General features: G+C 41.2%; 1 protein-coding gene across 1 annotated transcript in view; it reads left to right on the top strand.

Moving 5' to 3' along the window:
• Nucleotides 1–23,467, top strand: part of LOC141017139 (vertebrate ancient opsin-like) — a 69,972-nt gene extending 46,505 nt beyond the window's left edge. Inside the window, exons 3-4 of the mRNA XM_073491758.1 lie at nt 3,151–3,384; nt 23,183–23,467. Of these exons, the coding sequence (XP_073347859.1) occupies nt 3,151–3,384; nt 23,183–23,467 (519 nt within the window). The remainder of the gene's footprint in view (nt 1–3,150; nt 3,385–23,182) is intronic.
• The last annotated feature ends 248 nt before the right edge of the window (nt 23,468–23,715 follow it).

A 23,715-nucleotide genomic window follows, 5' to 3' on the forward strand; every position in this document is an offset into this window, starting at 1 on the left:
TTTAAGGACCCCCGTCTTCTCTGATTGGTCAGCTCACACGTGCCTGACCCAGCATCGCTGACATTAACAGAGCAACTGTGCTAAATCAATTCTTATGTGCCAAACTAGCAGCTCCAGGCATTAATGATGCAAATGTATGACTTTGTGACACTGCGATGTCACAAAGTCACAGAATTAAAGGCGGGACTACTAACGAGGCGTTTCAGGAGCAGTGTTTCCTGCGGCAGAGAGGAGCTTCTGTTGGTGCAGACTTTGACCTTTTTAACTTTCAAGATCTTTTACAAGCACGAGAACATATAAAAAGACACTGAAAAAAATGAAAAAGCGTAATAGGTCTCCTTTAAAAAGACCAGTCGCCAACTCATGGAGCAAATGTTAGCTTGTCGATGCTTGTTTGTTCATTATGAGAAGCGTTCTTCTGTCCACTTCTGTCTGAAATCTAGGAAACATTGCCCAAAAATGACTAAGGTGGTAGCCTATAAGAAGCTAAACTGAGAGTAAGCACTGACGAGTTTGAATACAGTGGTCTAAACATGCTTTGTGGGAACACACCCTAAATTCCCATTTGCAGACTGGTGGGAGTCTCTGGGGGGCTGAAATGAGCCAGAGTCTGTCAGTCATTGGCATGGCTTGATTACACACTGGAAAATCATTTATTTGCTTTCAGTCATATTATGTCAGTAATGCAAACACTCAGCCCGTCTGGTGAAAGCCAGGTGCCATATTAATGTGTATATTCATGCAAATGCTGCAGCGCGAGTGGCAGCATGGGCGTCTACAGGAAAGCAGTCAGTATAACGTGAACTGAACATTGTGGGAAAAGAGCACCTAAACATACTGTATCATTATTTATTAACCCTTACAACACATACTAAACATGGAGACACCATACATGTAGCATCTCCTAAAATGAAACTGTCAACAAATACATATAGAGTAGATTTATGCAAATATGGCAGTTTCATTTGAAAATTAGCATTCACGAGGGTAATGATGACTGTTCACTGGACTCACTGGATTTTTTCCCCCTTGTTTTTCATTTTTGTGTACACCTACTATATGTGTACAGTATATCTACCTTCTTATAATACCACCATCACTTCACCTTCACCCGAAGTAAATAAAAAGTAAAAGAAAAAGAAAACCTGCCACTGCTGGAGCCTGTTCTGAAAGTGGTTCCCTGTCAGTGTTTGTCTGCATGCTGGTGAAGTTGAGTGACAGCCACAGACATGTGGCCATCAGGCAGAGATACAAATGGAGACAGCTAAAGTTCATGGAGAGTTTTGCAAGTTCAATGTGTGTGTTTGTGTCAAACTTAATTTGATTACATGGATGCTGATGTGTCAATACATACATGCTTCTGACATTGTTGTTCGTTTTAATTACTTTGCCAAAGATTAATATCAGTTTTTTTGCATTATGGGTTTATTTTTCAGTTATAACAGACAGATAGGGGTCAGAAACATGAGCAGTCATACAGTCATACAGGTTGTTATTTTAGCCAAATAATGTCACTGATCGTTTCACTTCAATGCATTTCTTGTGCAAGCATCAGGTTTTCTAGGTGACTCCTGTCATGTCTCATAGAAACAATCATTATGTACAGAAGGTATCAAACAGTTACAGTGATATCCCTGCAGTCATGGTCTTGACTGGTCTTGAAATAAAATAAAAGAGTAAAAACATGATCGATTCTGAGACAAGACCTTCAACAAGACCAATTTCAAATACTACAGCACTAGCTGAAACAGTAAATTTCTCCCAAGCATCTTTTTCTGCATAATAATCATAAAAAAAACAACTTTTAAAATTGGACAAAATATACAGCAATGCAACTATATCTGTGATAATATCAGTCAGGCTCTAATTAGGAAAAGTTGGAGATGACAGGTTTCATCCATGTGCTTTTGTAAAAACAAAAAAAAAAGTGTGACCACTTCAATGGTTTTCACCAGTTAATATTTGTGTCTGAGATCAAGATTCAGTAAATCCAATGATCAACAACGAAGCACTCTCAGTCATTTTCTTCCTCCACTGCCTCTGTCTCCTCTCTGATTAGAGACCTTCTGCAGAAGTTCAGATGAGTTCCTCTGCCCCCATCTTCAGTCCATTTCCTGCTCTCTCTGCCTCGTTGTATGCCTTTCAATCGCTCCCTCCCCCCTGTCTGACCTTATTTATTTTATGTTGCGCCTGCATTTTACTTCCTAGACTCCTCTCCTAGCAGCTCTCTCCCATAGGGGAACATTAAGATGTCTCATGACAGCAAAAGTCAAAAACTTATAAGTCTGAACTAAGGCTGTCAGTACAACGCATTACGTTTTGATTAACTCATTACAGAAAAAGTAAAGCCTTAAACTCTTTGATGCCCCATGACCAACATGATGGTGGCAGATGACTAAATGTTGCTGAGCAGAGGCCTACTGAATGTAAAAATCCCTTTGATGCCAGCATTCTTTCTCAAACCAAGAATGGCATGTGTTAATTATTGCATTGAAAATGTTACTACAGCGTCACCTCTGCCTAACATGCACCTCTCCAGAAATGTAACGCAAGGAATGTGACTGGTTCACTCAGAAGGATCGCTTTTTCCAGCTTCTCCTCCTGATGCTTAGCAGCGGTGCTAATAACAGAGGTTGTGACCTGTAGTTTCCCCAGTAAAGACACTGCACTCATCGGCTGTTGCAGTCCGTCCAGACCGGATTACACTCCTCTTCACATGCCGATGGAGAGTCTCTGGGCTTGAAAGAGCAGACAGGCTGAATGTCTGAACAACTTGCCGGAACCAAGTTGTTCAAGCTGGGTTTGTATGTAGCCACGGCCACGGTCCTGCTCTCTCTAGCCCAGAGAAAATTTTAATGCCATCATAGTACTCCAAGTCTGAGATATCACCTCCTCCTCTTAAAGTTTGGAATATCCATTTATTTATTTATTCACTCACTCATCTACCAAACACATTTGCATTGAAATTTTTTTAAGTGCTTATCGTAAATATTGCTATGTGCAGTTAATTTCGATTAATTAATCAGAAAGCTTGTTAATTAGATTTATTTTTTTTAATCGCTTGACAGCCCTAGTCTGAACACATCGTGTTGCTCAATGAAGTCTTATGTCTCATCGTCCTCTACTCCCTCTTCCCCTCGCTGTCTCCAGGTCAGCGGGATCAACTCATCGATGAGCAGGAAACGTGAGCAGCGGGTGCTGTTCATGGTGGTGGTGATGGTGATCTGCTACCTGTTGTGCTGGCTGCCGTACGGCATCATGGCCCTGCTGGCAACCTTTGGCCCACCGGGCATGGTCACGCCCGAGGCAAGCATCATCCCCTCAGTCTTGGCCAAAACGAGTACGGTCATCAACCCGATCATCTATGTCTTCATGAATAAACAGGTGAGAATAAGCAGGAGGGAGGGAGGGAGGGCTGTGGCTGAGGTCAGTGCCTTTCATCATTCGCTGTCACGTAGCAGCAGGTGGAGGTCGTCCTGCCCACTGAGGCCAGTCATCTCTGTTGTTTTCACAGTGGTTTGATATAATAGAAATGAGCCATTGTTTTATATTCCTATCAGATGTTACTCAGTGTCTTCTTGACACTGAATAATCTAAATGATTTACTTGCGAATAATGAATAAGAAGGTGTTTTTTTCACGTTTGACTTGAGCTATTTGTTACAGATTTGAGGAGAGACGCTCAAGCTGCATAACGCACATCCACACCAAAAAGATAATCAGTTACTTTTTGACATGCATCTGACGGATATCTACCTTTGTAAATGTACTAAACGTATCACAGGATCCAATAAGATAATAATCTATCAAATGACATCAACTACTCAATGAGAAGAGACAGGAGTCACTCCCTGGGTCCACCTTGATCCAAGTTTGCATTTGTTTCTCATGCCATGTTTAACAAATCTAATCTATTCTTAAGTCGCCTAACCCAAGCATTTCACATGACCCCAACCAATTCCTGGTACCTACTCACTTGATTGTTGCTTATTTAGTCACAAAAATTTGAAGGAGTAGTTTTACATTTGGCTTAGCTGAGTAACATGCAGAAAATCCTCTCCCATCCAACCCATAGAGGTTGGATTTCGCCTTTGTATTGATTAAACAAATAAGATATTACATGTTATATAATGAGATTTAAAGAATCTGGTAGGTGGATTTTGAACACAGCCAGGCCGAGTGGTGTTCCCTTTTATGCTAAGCTAAGCTGTAGATAAGCCTTAGATTTACCAGACATCTATAACTCATCTAATCAAATTATCCACAAGAAAGCAAGTAAACGTACTTCCCAAAATTCCCTGGTCTGTTCTGTCTAAAAACTCAGCGGGTGTAGTTTAATCAGATTTGGCTGACAGTGAAGAAACCCCCGAACTGTCATCAGATCTTGATCCAGCTGGTACTAAATCCTGATTGGTGCATGGAAATACCTGACATTGGCTTGTTCCCACCGACTTCAAACCAATTGGAGCACAAAAAGACAAAACAAAAACCTGTTAAATATCCTTTAAGGGGAATTTTGGTATTCTCAGACCCAGGCCCTAAATTTATTTGAATGAAATCGCTCCAGTAGACCGCCTCAGCCGGCAGTCGCAACATGGCTGTAATAGCTACAGTGTAATCCTTTAGGTCAACTGCGACTGTCAAACTTATGGCCACTAAACGTGCTTGTTTTTGTCACTGACAGGCTGAAATTGTTCTTGCGTTATTTGTACACTAACATTACAGAAATTATTCCTATGGAGATAAGAGCGTCTTATTAAATAATAACATCTAATAATAAGTCTCATTCAAGGTGAAGTCTCGCTATGAAATCTCACGAGGTGAGTTGTTACAGTAGTTGCTATGACTATACTATGACTCACGTTTCAACCGTAGTCTCTCTGCAACAGCTCAACTCTCACAAGAGTCCAGAGTGAGACTTGACGAGACTTGTGTTTTTGGCAAAAAAAACGATCGCACTATTTTAAAAAAAGGTCCGTCTCTGAAGGAGTGGTTTCTGTGATGTTGTCAGACACTTATATCAACTTCAGCCTGTCAGTGGCAAAAAACAAGCACTTTCTGTGGACGTGACTTTGAAGGTCGTAGTTGCCCCAAAGGATCACACTGCAGCCACTGCAGTTAAGTGCAGCTGCTGGCTGAGGGGATCTAGTGGACCCATTATAAAACTTTTAGTAAGTATGAATCATAAGATAAGCATAAGATGCTCATAATGAAAAGTTGTCAGAGGCTTTGATAACGTTCGATAACGTCAATTGATGGTGCTTTCAAGTTTTTTTTCTGAAAATATGGTGTGGATATAAGTAAAAATAAGTGATACATAATATTATGTGATGGACCTACTGTATGTGGGCTTTATGTCCTGTTGGGCAGGGATTCGGTTTTATTTGTTTCTTAACGCTTTGAATGCAACACAGAGGCTGTTCCTTTCCAGGCGGCAACATTCACTCAGCTTACATCCATTGCGTCAGGCTCGAGTCAAGTAAAAAACAGAACAGGTTCAGGATACAACTCTCTTTTGGGTTCGGACAGAAACTCGAGTTTGCAACGCTTTAGAAGTTTGTTGAAAAGAACGTGTACGCATATTTCTCTTTCATACACACACTTCTGGCAGTGAATCTACACTACGAGATCTATGAGTCTTACGCATCTGGCTCCTGAAAGTTCGACACAGCAGTGGAGGAAAAGCTGCAGACACATGACTGTGCATCTGTCACAAGTTGAAAGGAAAGACAGACAAAAACTTTCTGGGCCTGGACAGTGCGGGCCCCACTCGTGCATTTTTGGCTGGAGGGCCAGAGAGACAGGAGACAGGATGAAAGGCAGGGAGTCAGGCAATCAGGGTTGGGAAGTGAACTCCAACATCAGACGTTTCATCAGTCATTCCTCGTGTTATGCCTCTAGAGGCGAACATGTGGAGAACCACATCTGATTATGAACTCGCTGTACATACATACTGAATTATTGATTAAGGACTAGGGAACTCTAAACCTTTGTATTCAAATTATTAATCACAGCAGACCAAGGGCGTAGGTTTGGTCTCAGCTTTGGTAGTGACTTTTAACACCTCACCTGTCCACCTGTGTGTCCTGCTTCATCTGCCACTGCCAGAGCCTCCTCCTGGTTGGCAGTACACTTGTTTGTGTCCTATGTAGTCAAACAATATGTTCATGAAAAACATTCATGAACCCATTTTTTAATAAACAAGAGGACTAGGATATAGCCGAGCTTACATGTTGCCATGGTGTATTTAGGGCTGATGAAACGAAAACGAAACCTGCTATAAGGCCAAACCGGGCAAGAAGAATTCTTCTAGACAAAAAACATATTCTTAACCTGCACATGGCTTGCATCTGTCTTCTCTGTTATCTAAAGCTCACGCACAGAGCTTTCATTAGGTGTCCGTTTCCGTTATTAACGGATTATTTAACGGAGGGTATAAAAGAGCCTTTACACGAGGGTGGGAAACGGGGAAGACACACTTAGCTAAACATCGCACTCTGAATGCTATTCGTTTTTTTACGTGATTCTGTGCACACTATACTTACAGCCGCGGTAGTGAAATACGTTCGAATGTCCCTTTTCTTTTTTGGAGGTGGCATTGTCTCCGGAGCTTAGCCTACTGCATTGAAGTAGGAGTCCCCAGTCCCGATTGACAGATGCGGGGCGTTTTAATTTCAGCACATGGACGTTTGTTGTTCTTCTGAGTCGCATGTGGGGCCGCGGGGTTACCTGACTGACACCAGATCAGCAGTGGCCCACTAACCATCACTCTGTCGCAGCCAATAAAAACAGCGGATATGGGTCGTCATAGCACGGAATCAATGTCGGAACGTGGCAAAAAAACAAAACGTGAACAAATGTAAAATAGTTTTTATTAATGCTACCATATGTGTACTATATTGAAAATTTGAAATAGTATTTCAACATTGTCAATGAATGTAGATTTTTCCTATATAAAATTAAAATGACAAATATTGGTAGTGACTATTTTGCAATCCTCGAACATTGGTTGTGACATGTCACGACCATCTATATAGAAACCTACGCCCATGCAGCAGACCTTAAAAGTGGTGTCGCATTTATCATGCAACTCTCGCCTGTTTGTGTTATTTAATTAAATCCACACACTGATGGTTGGTTGTTGACTCATTCCGCAGGTTCAGCCAAGATGGAGATTAGAGTCCAGAGCGATGCTTGAAATGGAGCTGAGATTTTCTCTCCCGAAAATTAGATTTGACTATTTTCAGCAAAGGTCTTTGGTGAATGTAAATCAGATTTAATGAGACACATTGCCTAACCAGGAGGAGTGCTGATGCATTTTTGGCTCAAAAGGATAGGCTCAGAGGACAGGTACTGTGTAATGGATGATTCCAGCAGGTTTTAACTTGGCTCTTATTTCCTGGTGTTTTCTATCAAACAGCTGATTGTATTTTAATCACTTGCTTCATTGTAGAATTTTAAACCTAGAATCAGTTCACTGCTGTGCAGCTACAACTGTTGCGTCCTAACAGTGATTCAAACATATTATTTCAAAAGATTTTTGTTGATTGCTTTGTTTGATAAATTATCTAACAAATTCAAGCTTTAATCATGTATTTAATACCTTTGTAAAACATTGTTGACCAAGGCTGGACTACCAACTGGGCAGAGAGGGAAACTGCCTCGGGGCTCTGAACCCTTACTTGTGGTTCTCGACATGTGGGTCGATAAATGTGAGGGTGCACCTGTTACTTTTGTTCTCGTTTGTTTGTTAAATTGTGGATGCGTTTACAAATTTAGGCTCATTAAAATGATTCAAATAGAACTGTCCATTCAGAGGAAAATGTGTCACAAGTACACGGGCCTAATTAAATATGTCAGAAACTGTGAAGCAAATTGTTTGTGATACTCTGATGAACTCTAAATTTGTTTTGTAACATTGAATGCATCACACAGGTACCACATGAGGCCTTTAAAGGGCTCTGTGGAACTACTTTTGCACAGAAGGTGGGAGAAATGGAGGGGTCAATAAAGGCCAACAGCAAATGTATTGACCTGGCGCTCCCTTGTGGGTCAATCCTGCCCTCACGTTCACACTCCTGTATTTACTTTTCTTGCTGCCATTGTGTTGTATTCAGCTTTGAAAGAATACATTAATCAATGGGAAACCAATTTCCTAAATCACTTATGAGTATCAAACCAAAGACAAATTAACTTAGCAGGCAGGCTACTTGTGTGCACAGCCACTTCCCCAGGTGTGTGATAACAGCAGCTGCAAAACTGTCCTCAGATCCTCATCCAGGATGTCGACACAAACACGTTTCCTCGTCGACAGATTGTGTTTACAGAACAGCTTCCTGCGTGACATCAGCATCAGCATTCTTAAGCAGCCGACCGGTATATGTCAGATACCTTATGCTCAAACATGCAGGCAATGGGTAATCATAAATGGGATTCTGGGTTTGAGATTGTCCCGGCACTCTGGGTGTGCACTGAGCTCTACAGTGAGAGAAGAGACTGAAGTTTGGGTGCATCCACATCTTGGACAAAGTATGGAAATAAGTGCCTGGTTAAATAAAGTCAGCAAAACTTTCCTTTGCTTCCCTCTGAGTGTTTGTGTCTCACTGCATTTGTTTTCGGATTTTTAACATCCAACTTATATAAGAGCACAAAAGCTTATCTCTGTGTTCAGTCAGACAGTAACTATTTGCTGTGTTTTCACCTGGTTTGTTATTTCAGCTCACACACAGCTTCAAAGTGTAACACCTCAGTAAAGGAGACCAAAGTTGTTAGATGAAAAACATGAGCTTCCTAAAGCAGATTTGAAGAGCTTCAGACAATTTATAAAATGACTTATAGCACAAATCCAAGGATAACTTTTGTCCTTGGTTGAGAGAAGATAACAATACTTACACAGACTGAATACCAAGCAGAACTAGACAACTTTTCAACTCCCCGCCCCCGCTTTAGCATGTCCCTGTGGTATTACTGTTGTTCCCAAGACAGCATTAGCAACATGGCTACCGCTAGCAGCCTGGCTACTGTCGAAAGCAAAAAGCAACTGCAAGAATTCCAACACCGGTGCTCTCCATCGAATGGATGACTCTCCGTCCAATCTTGTTTTACCTCGGTTTCTATAACTTTTCCTCGCAGTCTTTTTTGCAGCCTCTATTTTGCAGTGAGTTTCCAAAGTTAATCCAGTTGTTCCACCCTTACCTGGGGATGGTGACCATGGAAATCAATGACACTTCCTGTTTTGGTTCCAGTTTTTCTGCAAATCCGTATAGCAAAGTGAAAACCAGGCTTATAGGGAACAAATCTATACATGGGTGGTTCCATTTTTTTCTCAGCCATTAAACTGTGCAATCAGTATTTATTTTAGAATGATACGTTATCGCAAAAAAAGTTGTCTATCGCCAGTTTCAAGTTATTCAATGCGTATGACCATGATTTAGGATTCATAGTTAGGATGTAAGATGGTCTGGAACTTAACTCAAATTTGACTTTGTGCTTATCAAGTTCTTCTCTCAAGTAAAACTGTTTGTACGGAACAAAACAATTGCACACAAGATTTAAGATGTTTTGTTCCTTTGTGAAGTGCAGTTCATCATGGTGAGGAAAAAATAACAGAAGATAAGATAATCCCTCTGGGGCCGGATGATAAAACTTTTCTCCCCAATGTAATCTTTATCATCTCATTCGGTTGTATTAAGTGAAGCACAAAATGCTGTCTAAGGTTTTAAAAAAATATTCCCTTTGGACTCTGGAGAATTATATACTGTACTGTATATTGGAAAGCAAATCTTATCACAGTTTCCAAAGCCATCCAAGTGTAATATTTGCTCTGGAGTTTAAACTTTCCTCACAGAGTTACCATCGAGAGCTATTTTATTGTGAAGCTGGAAATAAACTCAAAATTACACCCTGTTCCAGATGTTCTCCTGTCATCTGGAGGTACATGCATGCAGTGCGTTCCCTTTTACACTCCCTTCTTTCTCCAGCTCCCACCACAGCAGCGGCAAACTCATGTTACAGGGATATTTTAGCCCACACATCATCTACTTCATGAGCCACAGCGGGAGAGAGGGACACCGAATGTCCTGTATGTCTTTTTCAGTCTTCAATTCCTCCCAGCCCGTTACTATGGAAACTGTGAGTTGAGGCGAGTTGAAGACTAAAAATGCTGTACAGATACAAGTAGCAGCTGGTGTGTGTTTGTCCCATCAACAATCGGCGGAGCCCACGGCCAAGAGGTCTGAGGTGGATCTAAGGAACCTGCACGGACACACCCAGGAATTATGGGTAAGTTTACTCTGAATCACCTGTCTGTCTCTAGTGAATACATGGTGGTTTGTACTGAATGTCTGCTGAGAGCAGACGAGAGACTTGCTGGGAAACTGTTGCAAAAGTGATTCTAAGTGCTGTATCGTAGGCAACTGGACTTGTGGATGTTTCACCTCTCATCCAAGAGGCTTCTTCAGTTTTAACTAACTGGAGGGGAGGGTTTCAAGCCTGTAACTCCAAAAATGTTGAACTATTGGCTTAAATTAGGTCAAGTACTAGTAAGAGACCTGGTTCCTCCCTCATATTTTGATTCCACTTTTTCAGTTTTGCATGGCAAAGTTATGACATGTTTTCATTTGTCATCGCTGTATGGATTGCATGAAAACTATTTTTTAGGTACTTTCAAGTTGGATACTTGTTTCCAAATGTTTTGGAATGTTTTTTTCAGTCTTCAGGAATCATCAGATGGTTATCTTTCAAGAAATGTTGTTTCAGACCTGGATAACCACATTCTGGATGCTTGCCATCAGTCCAACTCTGGGAGAGGAGTGGTGGCACAGAGTCTATGTACCGTCAGGTCTTAAGCTCATCTTGTGCTCATTTAGTTTGAGGTTATGACAGATGTTTGAACCCAGATTGTCATATGTTTTTCTTCTACCCACGACAACATAACTATTGGTGTCTTTGTCTGCCAAGATAGGAATACATCTAAAACACTCTTCAATGATTGCCATCTTGGGACCTGGGTGAGTCAGGTCGTCTAAATTCTTAACTAGCCAATAATTTCCTCTTCTTCTACATTTTTTACTTCGTGGTAACAATAATTAAGTGTGTTTTCATGCTGAACCGACTGCAATTGGGGCATAGTTGACTGCAGCTACTTGTCAGAACTCCAATCATCATTTGACCTAAATGGGAACTGCTTTTGTGACATGATTTTAGTACCCTTTAGGCTGATTTACCTCAAATCTGTAATGCCTTATATTATCTTTATATGATCATCCTTTTAATTGGAACATTTAAGTAGAGCTATACTCTAATTGTAACCCTTTGGCATCACACATAACAATGTGTATGCACAGTTGTCTGTGTTGTTGCACTACTTTCATGTCCTACTTGAAGTGACTCTCAGACAAAATACATAACATTTTTGTTATGTATCTTGTATACGAGCCTGATTTTTCCATCAAGATCCATGCATTATTCCCTGAGAAAAAAAACACCTTATCTTGCAGTGTTAAATCTGTAGTGGTTTTTGTGTAATCCTGCTGATGAATCTGGGGAAACATAACCTCCTTGGCGGAGGTAGCAAAGTTTAATCCATTATCTGACACTATAATTTTGTGGGGAACATTTTTTTGTTCAAACAAAAGATAACTTATAAAAATCTGACCTATCATTGCAGATGGAGACTGTAGGGATCACTGTGTTGATGAAGTATAGCAATAATATTGTGAAAAAGGTTATGGACTTATTGCTTTTTTTCTGCCCCCTCAGTTCTCATAGCACCGTTTGAAGCTCCCTCTAAGATTCCTGTTTTAATAATAAGTGAGAAATAAAACAATGTTTCAAGCCCAGATTGGCTCTTCATCAGGTACAGAGGTATTAAAACAAAGACCAAGATGAGGAGCCGATACTGACTCAAAACTTTGTACTTTTTCTGATGAAATTAAATAGTATTTCAAAGGGAGTGTCTTGGCAAGCAGAAATAACAAGGTTTTTCTTTCCTCTCCCCTGAGCAATGAAAGCTTATTTAGTTGGCGACCAAGGCTTTTATGTTGCTAACTAATATAGCTGCATTTAATCATGGTTTTCCTTGAAAAAGTTGTAATGGGAAACAGAAACCATCAGCATCAGTGAGGCATTACTGCATTGTCAAGAACCAAGGTTTGGATGTCTGTTTGGCTCCTGCTTGTTTAACCGTATCAGTATCCTCTCACTCCTCAGGCCACTTGAAACAGGAGCTTGGATATATTTGTTTTCTGAAGAACCATGTTTGAGGCAAGGTACTCATGTATTTTGTCAATGGCTCTCACCATCACAGGAAACAAGATGTTGCACCAAATCTTGACTGTGAGACTTGAGAGTTCCAGCCACTGATTGCAGTGTGCAGAAATGATTGATATACACGATATAAACACACTGCAGCCCTTCACTGAGTTGAGAATGTGCCAGGAAATCCCAAGAGGGTATCAGATGATTGTCATTCCATTCACATGCCCATGTGGCACTCATTGTCTCTGCCGCCTACAGCACTCAGATCTTTTCATATTTTTATTACCTCCAGTGGTCTGCTGGAGATTTCACAACACTGGGGAGTTCACTGTATCAAATTAAGTCACACACTTGTCATATTAAGTAATGGGTTATCTGCTGACTCCTATAAAAGAAAGTTAATACTTCCAGCCATTGACTCCGTTCAGTTAGATCCCCTGAACTGCATTATGTATAATGTATTGAAGTGATTGACTGTCCTTGATTAAACTTGTCTTCTACTGTGGTGAGAACAATGCAAAGTTTTAGATATTACTGTCATAAAGAATTCGATTAAAAGTGTATAATCTCTAGACCGAATCATTGTGACGGTCAAAAAGAGTCACTTAGACAACTGGCGCTTGATTCGTATTGCGGAAATATGTGAAATCAGAAAAAAAAGTTTATTCCGTTGTCATTTTCAGCCGAGACTGTAACGTTTATAGGTGTATAGTTAAACACCTGACCTTTCTGCTGTGCTTATTTTACAAACTGTGTCGCTTCGTGTCTTAGGTATCTACCCAACAGTGACATTTTGGACTAACTACTAGGTTTAGGTAAACTCAAGCTGTCATTTTCTTTAGTCTGTCGCCCAACGCGTAAATTAGGTTTCCAACTTAATGTTAGTGAAAGTGTTGTTATTAATGAGATATACAAACATCAAACATGCATTTTAGATGAATGAGACTTATTCACTTACGTACTCGACCCGGAGGTTATTGTAGACTAACATTATGGTTGGCTCTACTCCCTTTTTTTTGTACCCAGCTCTGCAGTGCAGATATATATAACCACAGATTGCATTTGACCCAGATTCCAAAGAAGGTGGTACACTGTGTAAAATGTCAATAAAAACAGAACGCAAACAAACTGTGTCTCATGGCAACGGTGTTACAAAGTGTTCCCGAGCTAATAGTATCCTTTAGACCATCACGGTTTCACAAAGTGGTGAACCTCGCCCCACCCTTGCTTGAGAACGACCTTTTGAGGATGTCACTTTCACACCCAATCATGATGCTGTCACCTGTTACCTATGAACCTCTGTACCTGTGGACATTTTGGAGCATTCAACAACTTCGTTTCAACGTCTTTTGAGGTCCAACTTGTTTAAAACATGTTTATTTTTCAACAATCAATGAATTTGATGAGGTAAAACTTTAAATATATTGTCTATTGTACGGTTTAATTTGACTTCACGTAAACCTGGTTGACAAACAGTTAAAATATTATGACATATTATGACTTTTGGACTCTTTTTAATGTTGTCAAACAGTTGCGGTTTGGTTAGGTTAGGGTATCAAAAATAATTGGTTAGGTTTAGGAAAAGATGATACTTAAAATTAAAGTGAAAATTGAAGGTTAAAATAACTACGTTCAGTTACGTCACTCACATAATGTAAGTTAAGACATTTCCATAAGTTAACTTACTAACGTGACATAGACTCAAAACAAATTTCTCTTGACTCTTGGTCTCAAATGGGACGTTAAACCAGTCTACATAGCAAAAGTCCAGAGTATAGTCCATCCAACCACCTTGAACACCCCTGACTTTGACTTTTCTTGCTCTCTATACTACTGCACTGGAGAGGCACTTTAAGAAATGAGGCTAATGGGGCTTTTCCCCTGGTACCTGTGGCTGCTGCGAATCAAACCAAACTGTGCCAATTTGCATTACCATTACCTGTTTTACTGCACTAAATTGAGCCAAGCCAAGCCCAGGATGGACATTCTCTGTAGTAGGTCCAAAGTGTGCCCGCCATACCCCAGGCTTGGAGGTGTGGCTCATGTCGACCCCTTTCTCTCCCTCAAATAAGTCTGTGTAGTGAAAATAAACCTATCTTAGTGCAGGAAACCTGAGAGAAAGACGTTTTTAGTTTAATTTCTCTCCAGTGTACTTTCAGATATCTGCTGTATTTCACCATCACCTGTGCTTTCAGCTGTTTCAAGTTACTGCTGATGAAAACCCAACATTTCCTGATTTAACTGCTTTATAATAGAAGTTAATATATAACCTAATAATGGAGGAGTTTTAATGTGAAGAAGTTATAGGAAATTAAACGTGTTTGCCACCAAATTACTGGAGCTTTGTTGGCGGCTCTTCTCGATAGTGCTGCGGGGAGGAGTATTTACAGCCGCTCCTCCAATACACCAAGCCAAGCACATCAAGACATACCTTCCAGCAGGTAGCCCTGCTATAATGGAGATGCAAGTCTCAGTCCAAGTGCCGAGTCAAACCGAGTAGAGCCAGACCAGCAGGTGTAATGGAAACACACCAATGCAGTGTCAAACTTGGACACTCAGGGTCACTGACCAGGCTGCTGTATCTGACACTTGGGAGTGAGAAGGGGCTGCCAGTGCATATTTTTGGACTATGTTGGAGTTTTATATAACAAACAAAACTGCAAAGCCAACGTGTTTGAACTGCTAATGAGAGTCTCCTTGTGTACAGTCACGTAGAACCAGAAAAATCCTGGATCCCTGCAGACACCCCATGCTTTAAAATATAGATGAAGGCTTTATTGTTTGAGATGATGCCTGACATTTGACCCTCTTGTTGTCAACCTCTACCCATGCAGCATCAGCCCAGATCACAGAAAGCATCACCCCAGCCTGATGTGAGCAGTCTGAAATGACCCATCCTGAGTCATCTCCCACCCTCTCTCTCCAAAACACTCCCATCTCCCTGTCATGCTTTATCTATTCATCTGTCATTCCCTTCACCTTTCTCTTGACCTTAGCCTGGATGCCTCTGTGTCTTAACTAACTTCATCCTCTACAATTTGTCTGTTGCATCCACTCCACTCCACCCCCCCTTTCCTTTTCCTTCTAACACTCTTCAGCGTGTTGTTTGGACAGCTGAGGAGAGCAGGGAGCGTGCATCAGGAGCGCAGAGAGGTGTTGATTGTCTCGTTTCTCTGCCGCTACTTGCTAGCCTTCACTCTTAGGTGACCTATAGGTTATTAACAGACTGACAAAGGGGACGAACGTGAAGCACAGAGATACACCGTGAGGAGAATTTTTGTTTATGTCCTGAGGCATTTCTCTCTCGCTCTCTCTCTCTCTCTTTCTCCCACTCTCTCTTCATACCCAGCAAGTATTTGACTGACAGTGATAAGCAGGAGAAGTTCAATGTCGAGTCAAATGAATACAGAATTCTCACGAGATGCGTTCATGGTGTGGTAAAAGATTCATGCTCGAGACAGGTTTTTGAAACAAAAAGAACTTAAGTTAAGTGGTAAGTAGCAATGTTCTATATTTTTGTTATTTTTACCAAATCTAACCAACAAGATGCTCGTCCATCTATCGGTACTCTATGACTTCACCAGCCTGTCAACGTCTCTCAGTCCCAAGCCCATAGTTTATTCATGAAGATGTACATCTTTAAAACCAGGTCGTATATTGCCAGCCTGTCCTCTTCAGAAAACCTTATACTGTAGGTCGACGGTGAAAGCAGTTTATTACGACCCATACTGAGGTTTCTTGTTAAGTGGTAACCTTAAGTGGGGCGTGTCATTATTAGAGCAGCAAAGGGAGGAAGTGTGGTGAAGTAGTATAAAGAGCAAAAAAGTTCGATCGAGGACAAGGTCAGCAGTGGATAGCTAATGGAACCAGCATAAACAAGCTAATAGCTGTTGCCTTTTCTTTCACGGCGATTTAGCCATTTTTAAGCCAGGGCTCGCCTCCCCACGTGTAAACCGAGTTTCTCCCAACACTATTTTGCAGAGGCATCGCCGCCCAGGATGATTGTGATTGGTTTGAAGACATGCAAACAGGCCAGAGCATTTTTTTCCCCATCCCAGAATGAGAATTGGTGCCGCCAGACCTTTCTCCAGCACTGACTCAGTGATAGGTCTGGCTAAGGGAGACTGTGATGATTGGGGTTGTAAATGTTGTTCTGGGAGTCACTGGCAATTCACCTTTTCAGTTTTTTAGGTATTAGGGCATGTTGTATATGGAAAGGGTCACAAACCTTTATTGAGACTGAGAGCTACCGGAAAAGTAGAAATTAGTATGGAGGGTTTTTTTCTTTATATAATCTTTGGAATTATCTACATTTTCTCAGTTTACTTTTAAATAATTAATATAATGCATGTAACAGACCACGTATATTAGACAACTTTCCATGTTAATGATTCCCCTGTATGTATATGCAAGTTTAATGCTTTCTCTGATCTGTCATACATCACATTTGTGACATCTTTGTACAAGTCATCAAAAATGATTTTGAAGCTTTTATTTTAAGGTGAAAAAGTTACAAAATGTTGCTTTAGAGTTTGAAGCCAGTTAGTAAATTTGTGTTTTGATGTTTCAAAGGAAAACACCTGACTGGTCTGTAAAGGTCTTTGAAGGAGAGGCTCAGCATTGCGTACTGTTCACAAGGTCATTTTTAGAAAAGGCTGATTCACACAGATAGGTTAAACCAAAAAGGCAACTGTCATAGATGCTGTGCGTACACCTTTGTTCTTTAGTGGCTCCAAAGGCAACAAAAGTGTGGTGAGCCCTGGTGGGCTTTGCGGTGAATGTCACTTTGCAACATGAGAATTTCCATCTCCACCTCACCAGCATCCAAGCTAAATGCTGCACTCAGATGCTCAGCAATGCATGTCATGTCCACTTGCAGTGAAAGGATTTAAAATGAACTACAGAAATGGCTCCAGCTTATTAAAGTCAAAGAACCTGTCTTGGAACTCTTACCCACGTCTATCTATGAGTCGAGAGTACTTTTCTGCAGCCGTTCAAGGCGCCAGATGCAGCAGTGTTGTCATTCAGCACTGACTGCACAGAGGGAGAGTGCAGCAATTTCTTTCTCTGTAAATGCACCTAGAAAAGATTAATATTAGCTTTTGTCAATGACAGTCTTACATTTAGCTTGCAGTTTACAGTTTAAATGGTTTGATTTCTCTGATTTTCCCTCAATTTTTTTTTTTAAATGCTTCAATATCCTTCTCCTGCTAAGCCTATAGATTTTGTGTGTGTAGTACCAGGTCACCATATTCAGCTGTTTATGATCATCATGACCAGAGTCAGTGATGAATGCCCATCATTGCACTTATCGCCTGCTGATGAATGTTGCAGAGGTAAAGTGGAAATTACCGGATGTTTGGGTCACCTTGACATTGTGCGACAAAGCCTGTGTGACGGCCAGTCATCACATCATCTGTTGTTGCAGACACCAGCTTTTCCCGAGGTTTTCAATAGGGGCAGGAGTGTCAGGAGCTCTCTTTCGTGGAGAGATCTTGGAATGCCATTCTTAGAAGCACCACCAGCTACGCCGTACTGCTGGGGTCCACTGGCTCGTCGCAGAGGATGCTAAACCACCTGTATATACTCAGATGTCAGTCCAGCTGTTCTGAGAAGTTATCAGACTTACCCAACACTCTTCTGACTGTCGCACTGTCAGAGAGAGCGAAGAGGACTTTGGTCCAATTCATGTCATCCTTAAACAAGGTGTTTATGATCACTGTCATTACTTCTTTCAGTACATCGCCTTACAAAAAAGGTTTCTTGTTCTTTGTCGAAAAAAAGGTTAGACTAAGGTCTAAATTAAGCTTCTTTTGCTGCTTAGGACTTTGGGCCTAAGGTCACCTTTAATTCTCAGTCTTTTTGCAACATTAATTAGCTACTTGGTGGGCAGCTAGCACTGAAGATCTTGCATGTACTGAAGATCTCTATGTTGTGGCGCTCCACCGTCTCCACATTCGTCCCACAAATGACACATACACACATAACTGTTCTGAAGAAGAACTCTTCTTCTCACTGCTCGTGCCATGTTTTTCTCTTCTGATGTAAACCATAAACTTCAACCTAGTTAGCTCAACATCCTAGCTATGCTAGCTAGCTGGCAAAGAATGAATATGTGAGGAAAGGGGGCGTGTTATATAACATCAAGCTTTGCCCCAGACAGGGTCAAAGTTCTTAAATAATAATAAATTGATTTTTAAATGTTATATCGAATGTTAAACCAGATTTTTTGTGTTTTAAAAAAAAATTATATTACCGCATCGCACTCGTATACCTCCATGCAGCAGTCAAGTTGCTGTTCCGAGCTGTGGTCCTGAGTAATGGCCAGAAGATTTTTTGCAGAATATTATGATGTCAAGGTGCATTTAACCTCTGACCTTTTGGATATCAAATGTCATAACTTCATAATTTTATACTATATGTCATTTGTGTGTCAAAGTTTATTCTAATTATCATATGACTTCATGAGTGACAAAAATGTCTTTGTGAGGTCCAAGTGACCTTGACCTCTGACCTTAGGCCACCAAACTCTAATCAGTTCATGCTTGAATCATGGTGAAGAAATCTGAAGAAATTCCCTCAATGTGTTCCCGAGATATCGTGTTCACGAGAATGGGGAGCCATGATGGTACAATGACCTTGACCTTTGACCTTTGACTACCAAAATATAATCAGTTCATCCTTGACTCCAAGTGAACATTTGTACCAAATTTAAAGAAATTCCCTCAAGACGTTCTTGAGATATCGCGTTCACAGACGGACGGACATATAATCTATACTTTTATTTTGTTAAAAAGGCTAAATAATTTCCCTACAGCTGGGTACTGTAGTACTGTAGTTTCACCCAGTGCAGCAGTGTGGCTCGTTTATATATATTTTAATAGATTTTGGACAACAATGAACCTCTACGGCACAGATAAATAAAATATATCAGGCTTTGGCTTCACAAGGAATACTTGTTATTGATACACTGTTGGTTTTGGTTTTGGGATTTGACGAAGATAAAAAATATTGAATACTAACAGACTTCTCCTTTGACAACAGGATGCTGGTAGGAGCTGTTGCATAAAGGTGCACAAGGCCACATCAGCATCACATCTCTTTGTTGTTACAATGTTTGCTTCCTGTTAAACTTCCAATTATTTTTATGATTGTATTTTATTCATGTTGTTGTCCTTTTCTCTCTCTCACTAATACAAACATTTTTTCAGATTTTAAATGCTTTCAATGTGTGTATTTGATGCTTGTGGCATCTCTACCCTTATCAGGTGCTGTGAAAGAGTTTCATCATATTTTGCACTCATGAGAAAATGTAGTAGACTATAAGTATACATGTAACTGCTGAAGTATACTAAGTATACTACGTTTACTTAAGAGGGGCATCTTCTGAGTCCTAATTAACTGGAGCTGGAAAAGAAAAACTTGAAAATGGTCTAAATTATCGTCCAATGCCTCCCTGTGTTGTGAATGTGTCTTGGATGTGCCTGGAAATGCCTTGAATTTAAAGTATAGCCAAATACCCTGAATGCATTGTTATGCCTTCAACCTGAGGCTGGGGTCCTCAATTATTCAGAATCTTCCTATCTGTCCATCAGCACATACCCGGACTTTGAGCTGGGCAGCACAGGGGCTCTATTATGTGTAGAGGTTGGAAAAAAACAGGAAGATCTGCATGAAATCACAATCCAGAGGTTTTCAGATCTGTTTCTTGTATTGAAAAATGTATCCAAGCGTCCATTCACTATTTATTATATGCTGACAGATGATGTATACGTTCCTCTGTACCTCGGAGACGGCCTGTCCTTTCTATCCACAAAATATTTTGATGTGTTCTGATTCTTGCTGGTGGTTAGAACACAGTGGAGGCGCAGCCCTGTAACATTTCATGTGAAATCACTGAAACAATGTTTTTGAGGCGATGTGTCTGAAGGTAACATGTCGTGTCAGTGGTCATGCCTGAAATAATCGACATGTCTTCCACAGTAGATTTTCAAACTAAAGCCTCCCTTTGTGGTTGTTTATCGTCATGTGTAAAAGGAAGATGTCAAAGGTTTCTCTGGCGGCTTGCTAATATTCGTACATTAGTTGAATGTGGCTGCCTTGTTCTCTGGCTGTGATGTGCAGAGAAGCTTGTCCTATTAGGCATAAAAAAATATGAGGCTCAACTCCTATACTCCAGCAAATAATGGATCAGGGTACGATGGGACAATCTAGCTTTGGCTGAATTCAATTTTGAAGCCGAGAGTAAGTAACACCTGGTTATTGGAGAGAGCTTTTGAGGTGCGTGTTGATGCTGGTTGTGTTTACATCCTGACGCCTGTATGATTGTGTGCTATAATATTTATATTTGATTAAAAAGAAATCTAGTTAATTCTTGCTCTTCAGCATATGAAGCGCTTCAGATATTTAAGTAGATGAAGCCCACTTGTCACACGCCGTGGCTGTAACTAATATGCCAGCAAGAACGAGGATCCATGTTAAAGGTTCCTCCAAACGTGCCGTGTGCATACGTGGAAACTTATCAATTCTTTTCACCTGACAAGAACATTGATACTGAACAATTTGGCAAATTATGTTCAAAGAAAACTATTTTTGCTTTCTGCGATATGGGCACATGGCAACTAGTGTATGGTATAGTTAAAAGTCCAGGGGTTAGGGGTAGGGGTAGCCCGACCCGACCCACAATCCCAAAGAGTCAGTATTTGGCGAGTTGGGAATGAGACTCAAAAACCAACTTCTCAGAAACTGGACCTTTAAGGCAAGGTAAGAATTAGGCTATGGCAAAAAAAAAAAAAAAAAGATAAGGTGAATCAACTAAACACGCGGTTAGGAAGAGATAAAGATCATGGAGGATAAAAACATCAAACTCCAGTCTACTGCAGAGTCTAAGTCAGATGTGCTTCAAGCTCACCCACAACCCAGATGATCTTCACTCTATTAATGTCTGGCTCACTAAATAAAGAGAAACACTACAGCAATGGAGGTTGGCAATGGCTGTGAATGGTGAGATGCAGGATCGTCCAAAAGCTTCCGTCAATGCTTTCGTATGAAGCTCCGAATGTCTGTCATCACCCTAAAAAAGATAAATAAATCCTCCGACAATATCCTCAATCTTATTACAGTCATTCATTGGATTAAATGGAGTGCCAAGCACCGAGCGAATGCAGAGACATAATATGATCTTTTTATTTTGTAACAATTTAAGTAATTTACGATAATAGTGTTGGAGCCAAAATTGATTTTAAGTTACATCATTTATGGTGCTGTCAGATAGCTGCCAGACTGCTCCACTAAAGGTGGAGACTAACAGGCTGGACACACTGGATGCCTGTGTGCTGCGTGGCGGCTGCGTTGCTGAGCTGCTGCTGCAGATAATTCGCACCAGACCCAGCGTGCATAGTCGTCATGTGGAAAAATCGCATGTGGATTTCCTGTACTGCCGCAATGCATTTTGGTATTGCACTTGTGGGAAACGGCTTTAAAGCCTCCAACTATTCAGTACAGCTCTGCCTACATTTTTAAGGATATTGGGCTTCTTTAACAGGCACAATGGGTTTCACCACTCAGCCCACTGGGTGCACGGCTGCAGTCAGAGCAGGTACCAGGGCAGTATCTGTAGGCAGCAGCTTACGAGTAATCCGGTCAGCGCACCTGAATGACTGTTAGAGGAGGACATTGAGAACAACTGGAACATTGAGGGTCAAAGTGCTGATCGCCTTTGCCTCTCGCGATGTAAAAAGCATTTCATCAAGGGGATGGCTGTGGCTGACCACATTTCTAGCGCACTGGAGAGGAAGAAATTGCTGAAGTACACAACTTAGAAGAACGTGACAGGTCCTAATAGGAGTTGGTGGTAAGAGAGAAGTGACTCCAAAGGGCAGGTCAATGGGTTTAAACCTCACACCACTGCTGGAAGCTTAAGTATTTTGCAAGGTAGACTGAGCACACACGCTCTGAAAGTTGGGAAAAGGAACTTTTCTTAAAAACTGGACCTTTAATATAAATTCATTAACAACTTTAATGAAATATTTCAAATATTAGTCTACATTTAAAATAAGCACATAGCAGCATACAAAATGAGCTGGTTGTCTCTGCCATTATTATTATTTTAAGTTTATTTGATAGGAAAGGAAATGGGATGAGAGAGAGGGGGGATGACATTCAGTAAAGGACCACAGGTATGACTCGGACCCTGGGCCTGCTGCAGGGAGGACGCAGCCTCTGTACATGGGGCTTACACTGTACCAACTGAGCTACTGTGTATACACTGTCCAGCTTACGGTGTCAGCTTTTTCTCCAAACTCTTTGGAACTCGCCTCACAAAAGACTCCTTTGACACATAAAATTGCACAGTGAAAATTGTTCAGCACATAATGAAAATCTTGGGTGGTTAGCGTGCCCAAGAGAAAGTACCAGGGTGAAATTGGCAGTCTCCCATTCTCAGTCTCTTTTTCTCTCACCCTCAACTTGCCACTCTTTATAAGCACACATTAGCAAAATCACTTATCCAATTGAAAAAGCAGCAATTGTTCGCACTCGTGATTGAGACTGTAATTAGTCGAGTATTTAATTTCCTCGAGAAACTTTGCAAATAATTTGAGTCCCTTGGCGTTTTGTTCCACATGAAAAGACGACACAATAACCCCAATGACAAAGGAGCACTGTGGGTACAAAGGAGGGCAAGGAGAGAGAAGGGGGGGTCTGATCAGTAGTAATAATTTGTAATTTGCCTTAAGGTTCACTAGAGAGAGAGAAAGATGGGGAAATTCTGAGGCAAATTAACTTCCCATCGGTAGAAGCAGCAGCTGGAAGGAAATCAGGTGATATCTGTTATGGATGTAGGTTGATGTAGGAACATCTTAGAGGAATGCTCTCCTTGGCAAGACATGACTTGATCATGTGTTTGTGTTGTATGCTTGCCCCAGTTTTACAGATGTTTCCAAGCCCTGCTGCGATGTGAGGTTCCCCGACGAGGCTCCAGCATAAAGAGCTCCTCCAAGGTCCCCACCAAGGCCATGAGAGGTGCAGCAGTCACCGGTCCCCGCCGCACCAACGACCTCCTAGTTATGGTGGCCTCCCTGGGTCACCCGGCTGCCACCATGCCCCAACTGGGCCCCTCCTATGAAGCCACCAACGATGTCACCAAAGCCCCCTCTTCAGACGTCAACCAACCGGTCGTAGTATCACTAGTGGCCCACTTTGATGGCTGATGATTGGCTTGAACCATGAAGAGTCCCAAACACCCCAGCCAGGAAGTCATTAATAATGAGAGCGGTGGTTTAACTGAGGCTCGGTAAGCAGCAGCATGCCAGTCCAGGTGGATTTAATGCAGCTGTTGCATCAGCTCTGCCCTGGCCAGTAGAAATGACGGACCAGTAACAAAGGCAAATCTTGGGCTGCCTCTGGACAATATGAGCAGAATTCAGAGGTAGAAAACCTGCAGAAGCTGGCAGTCTGT

The sequence above is a fragment of the Pagrus major genome, chromosome 21, assembly GCF_040436345.1.
Source record: "Pagrus major chromosome 21, Pma_NU_1.0".
Taxonomy (NCBI): Eukaryota; Metazoa; Chordata; class Actinopteri; order Spariformes; family Sparidae; genus Pagrus; species Pagrus major.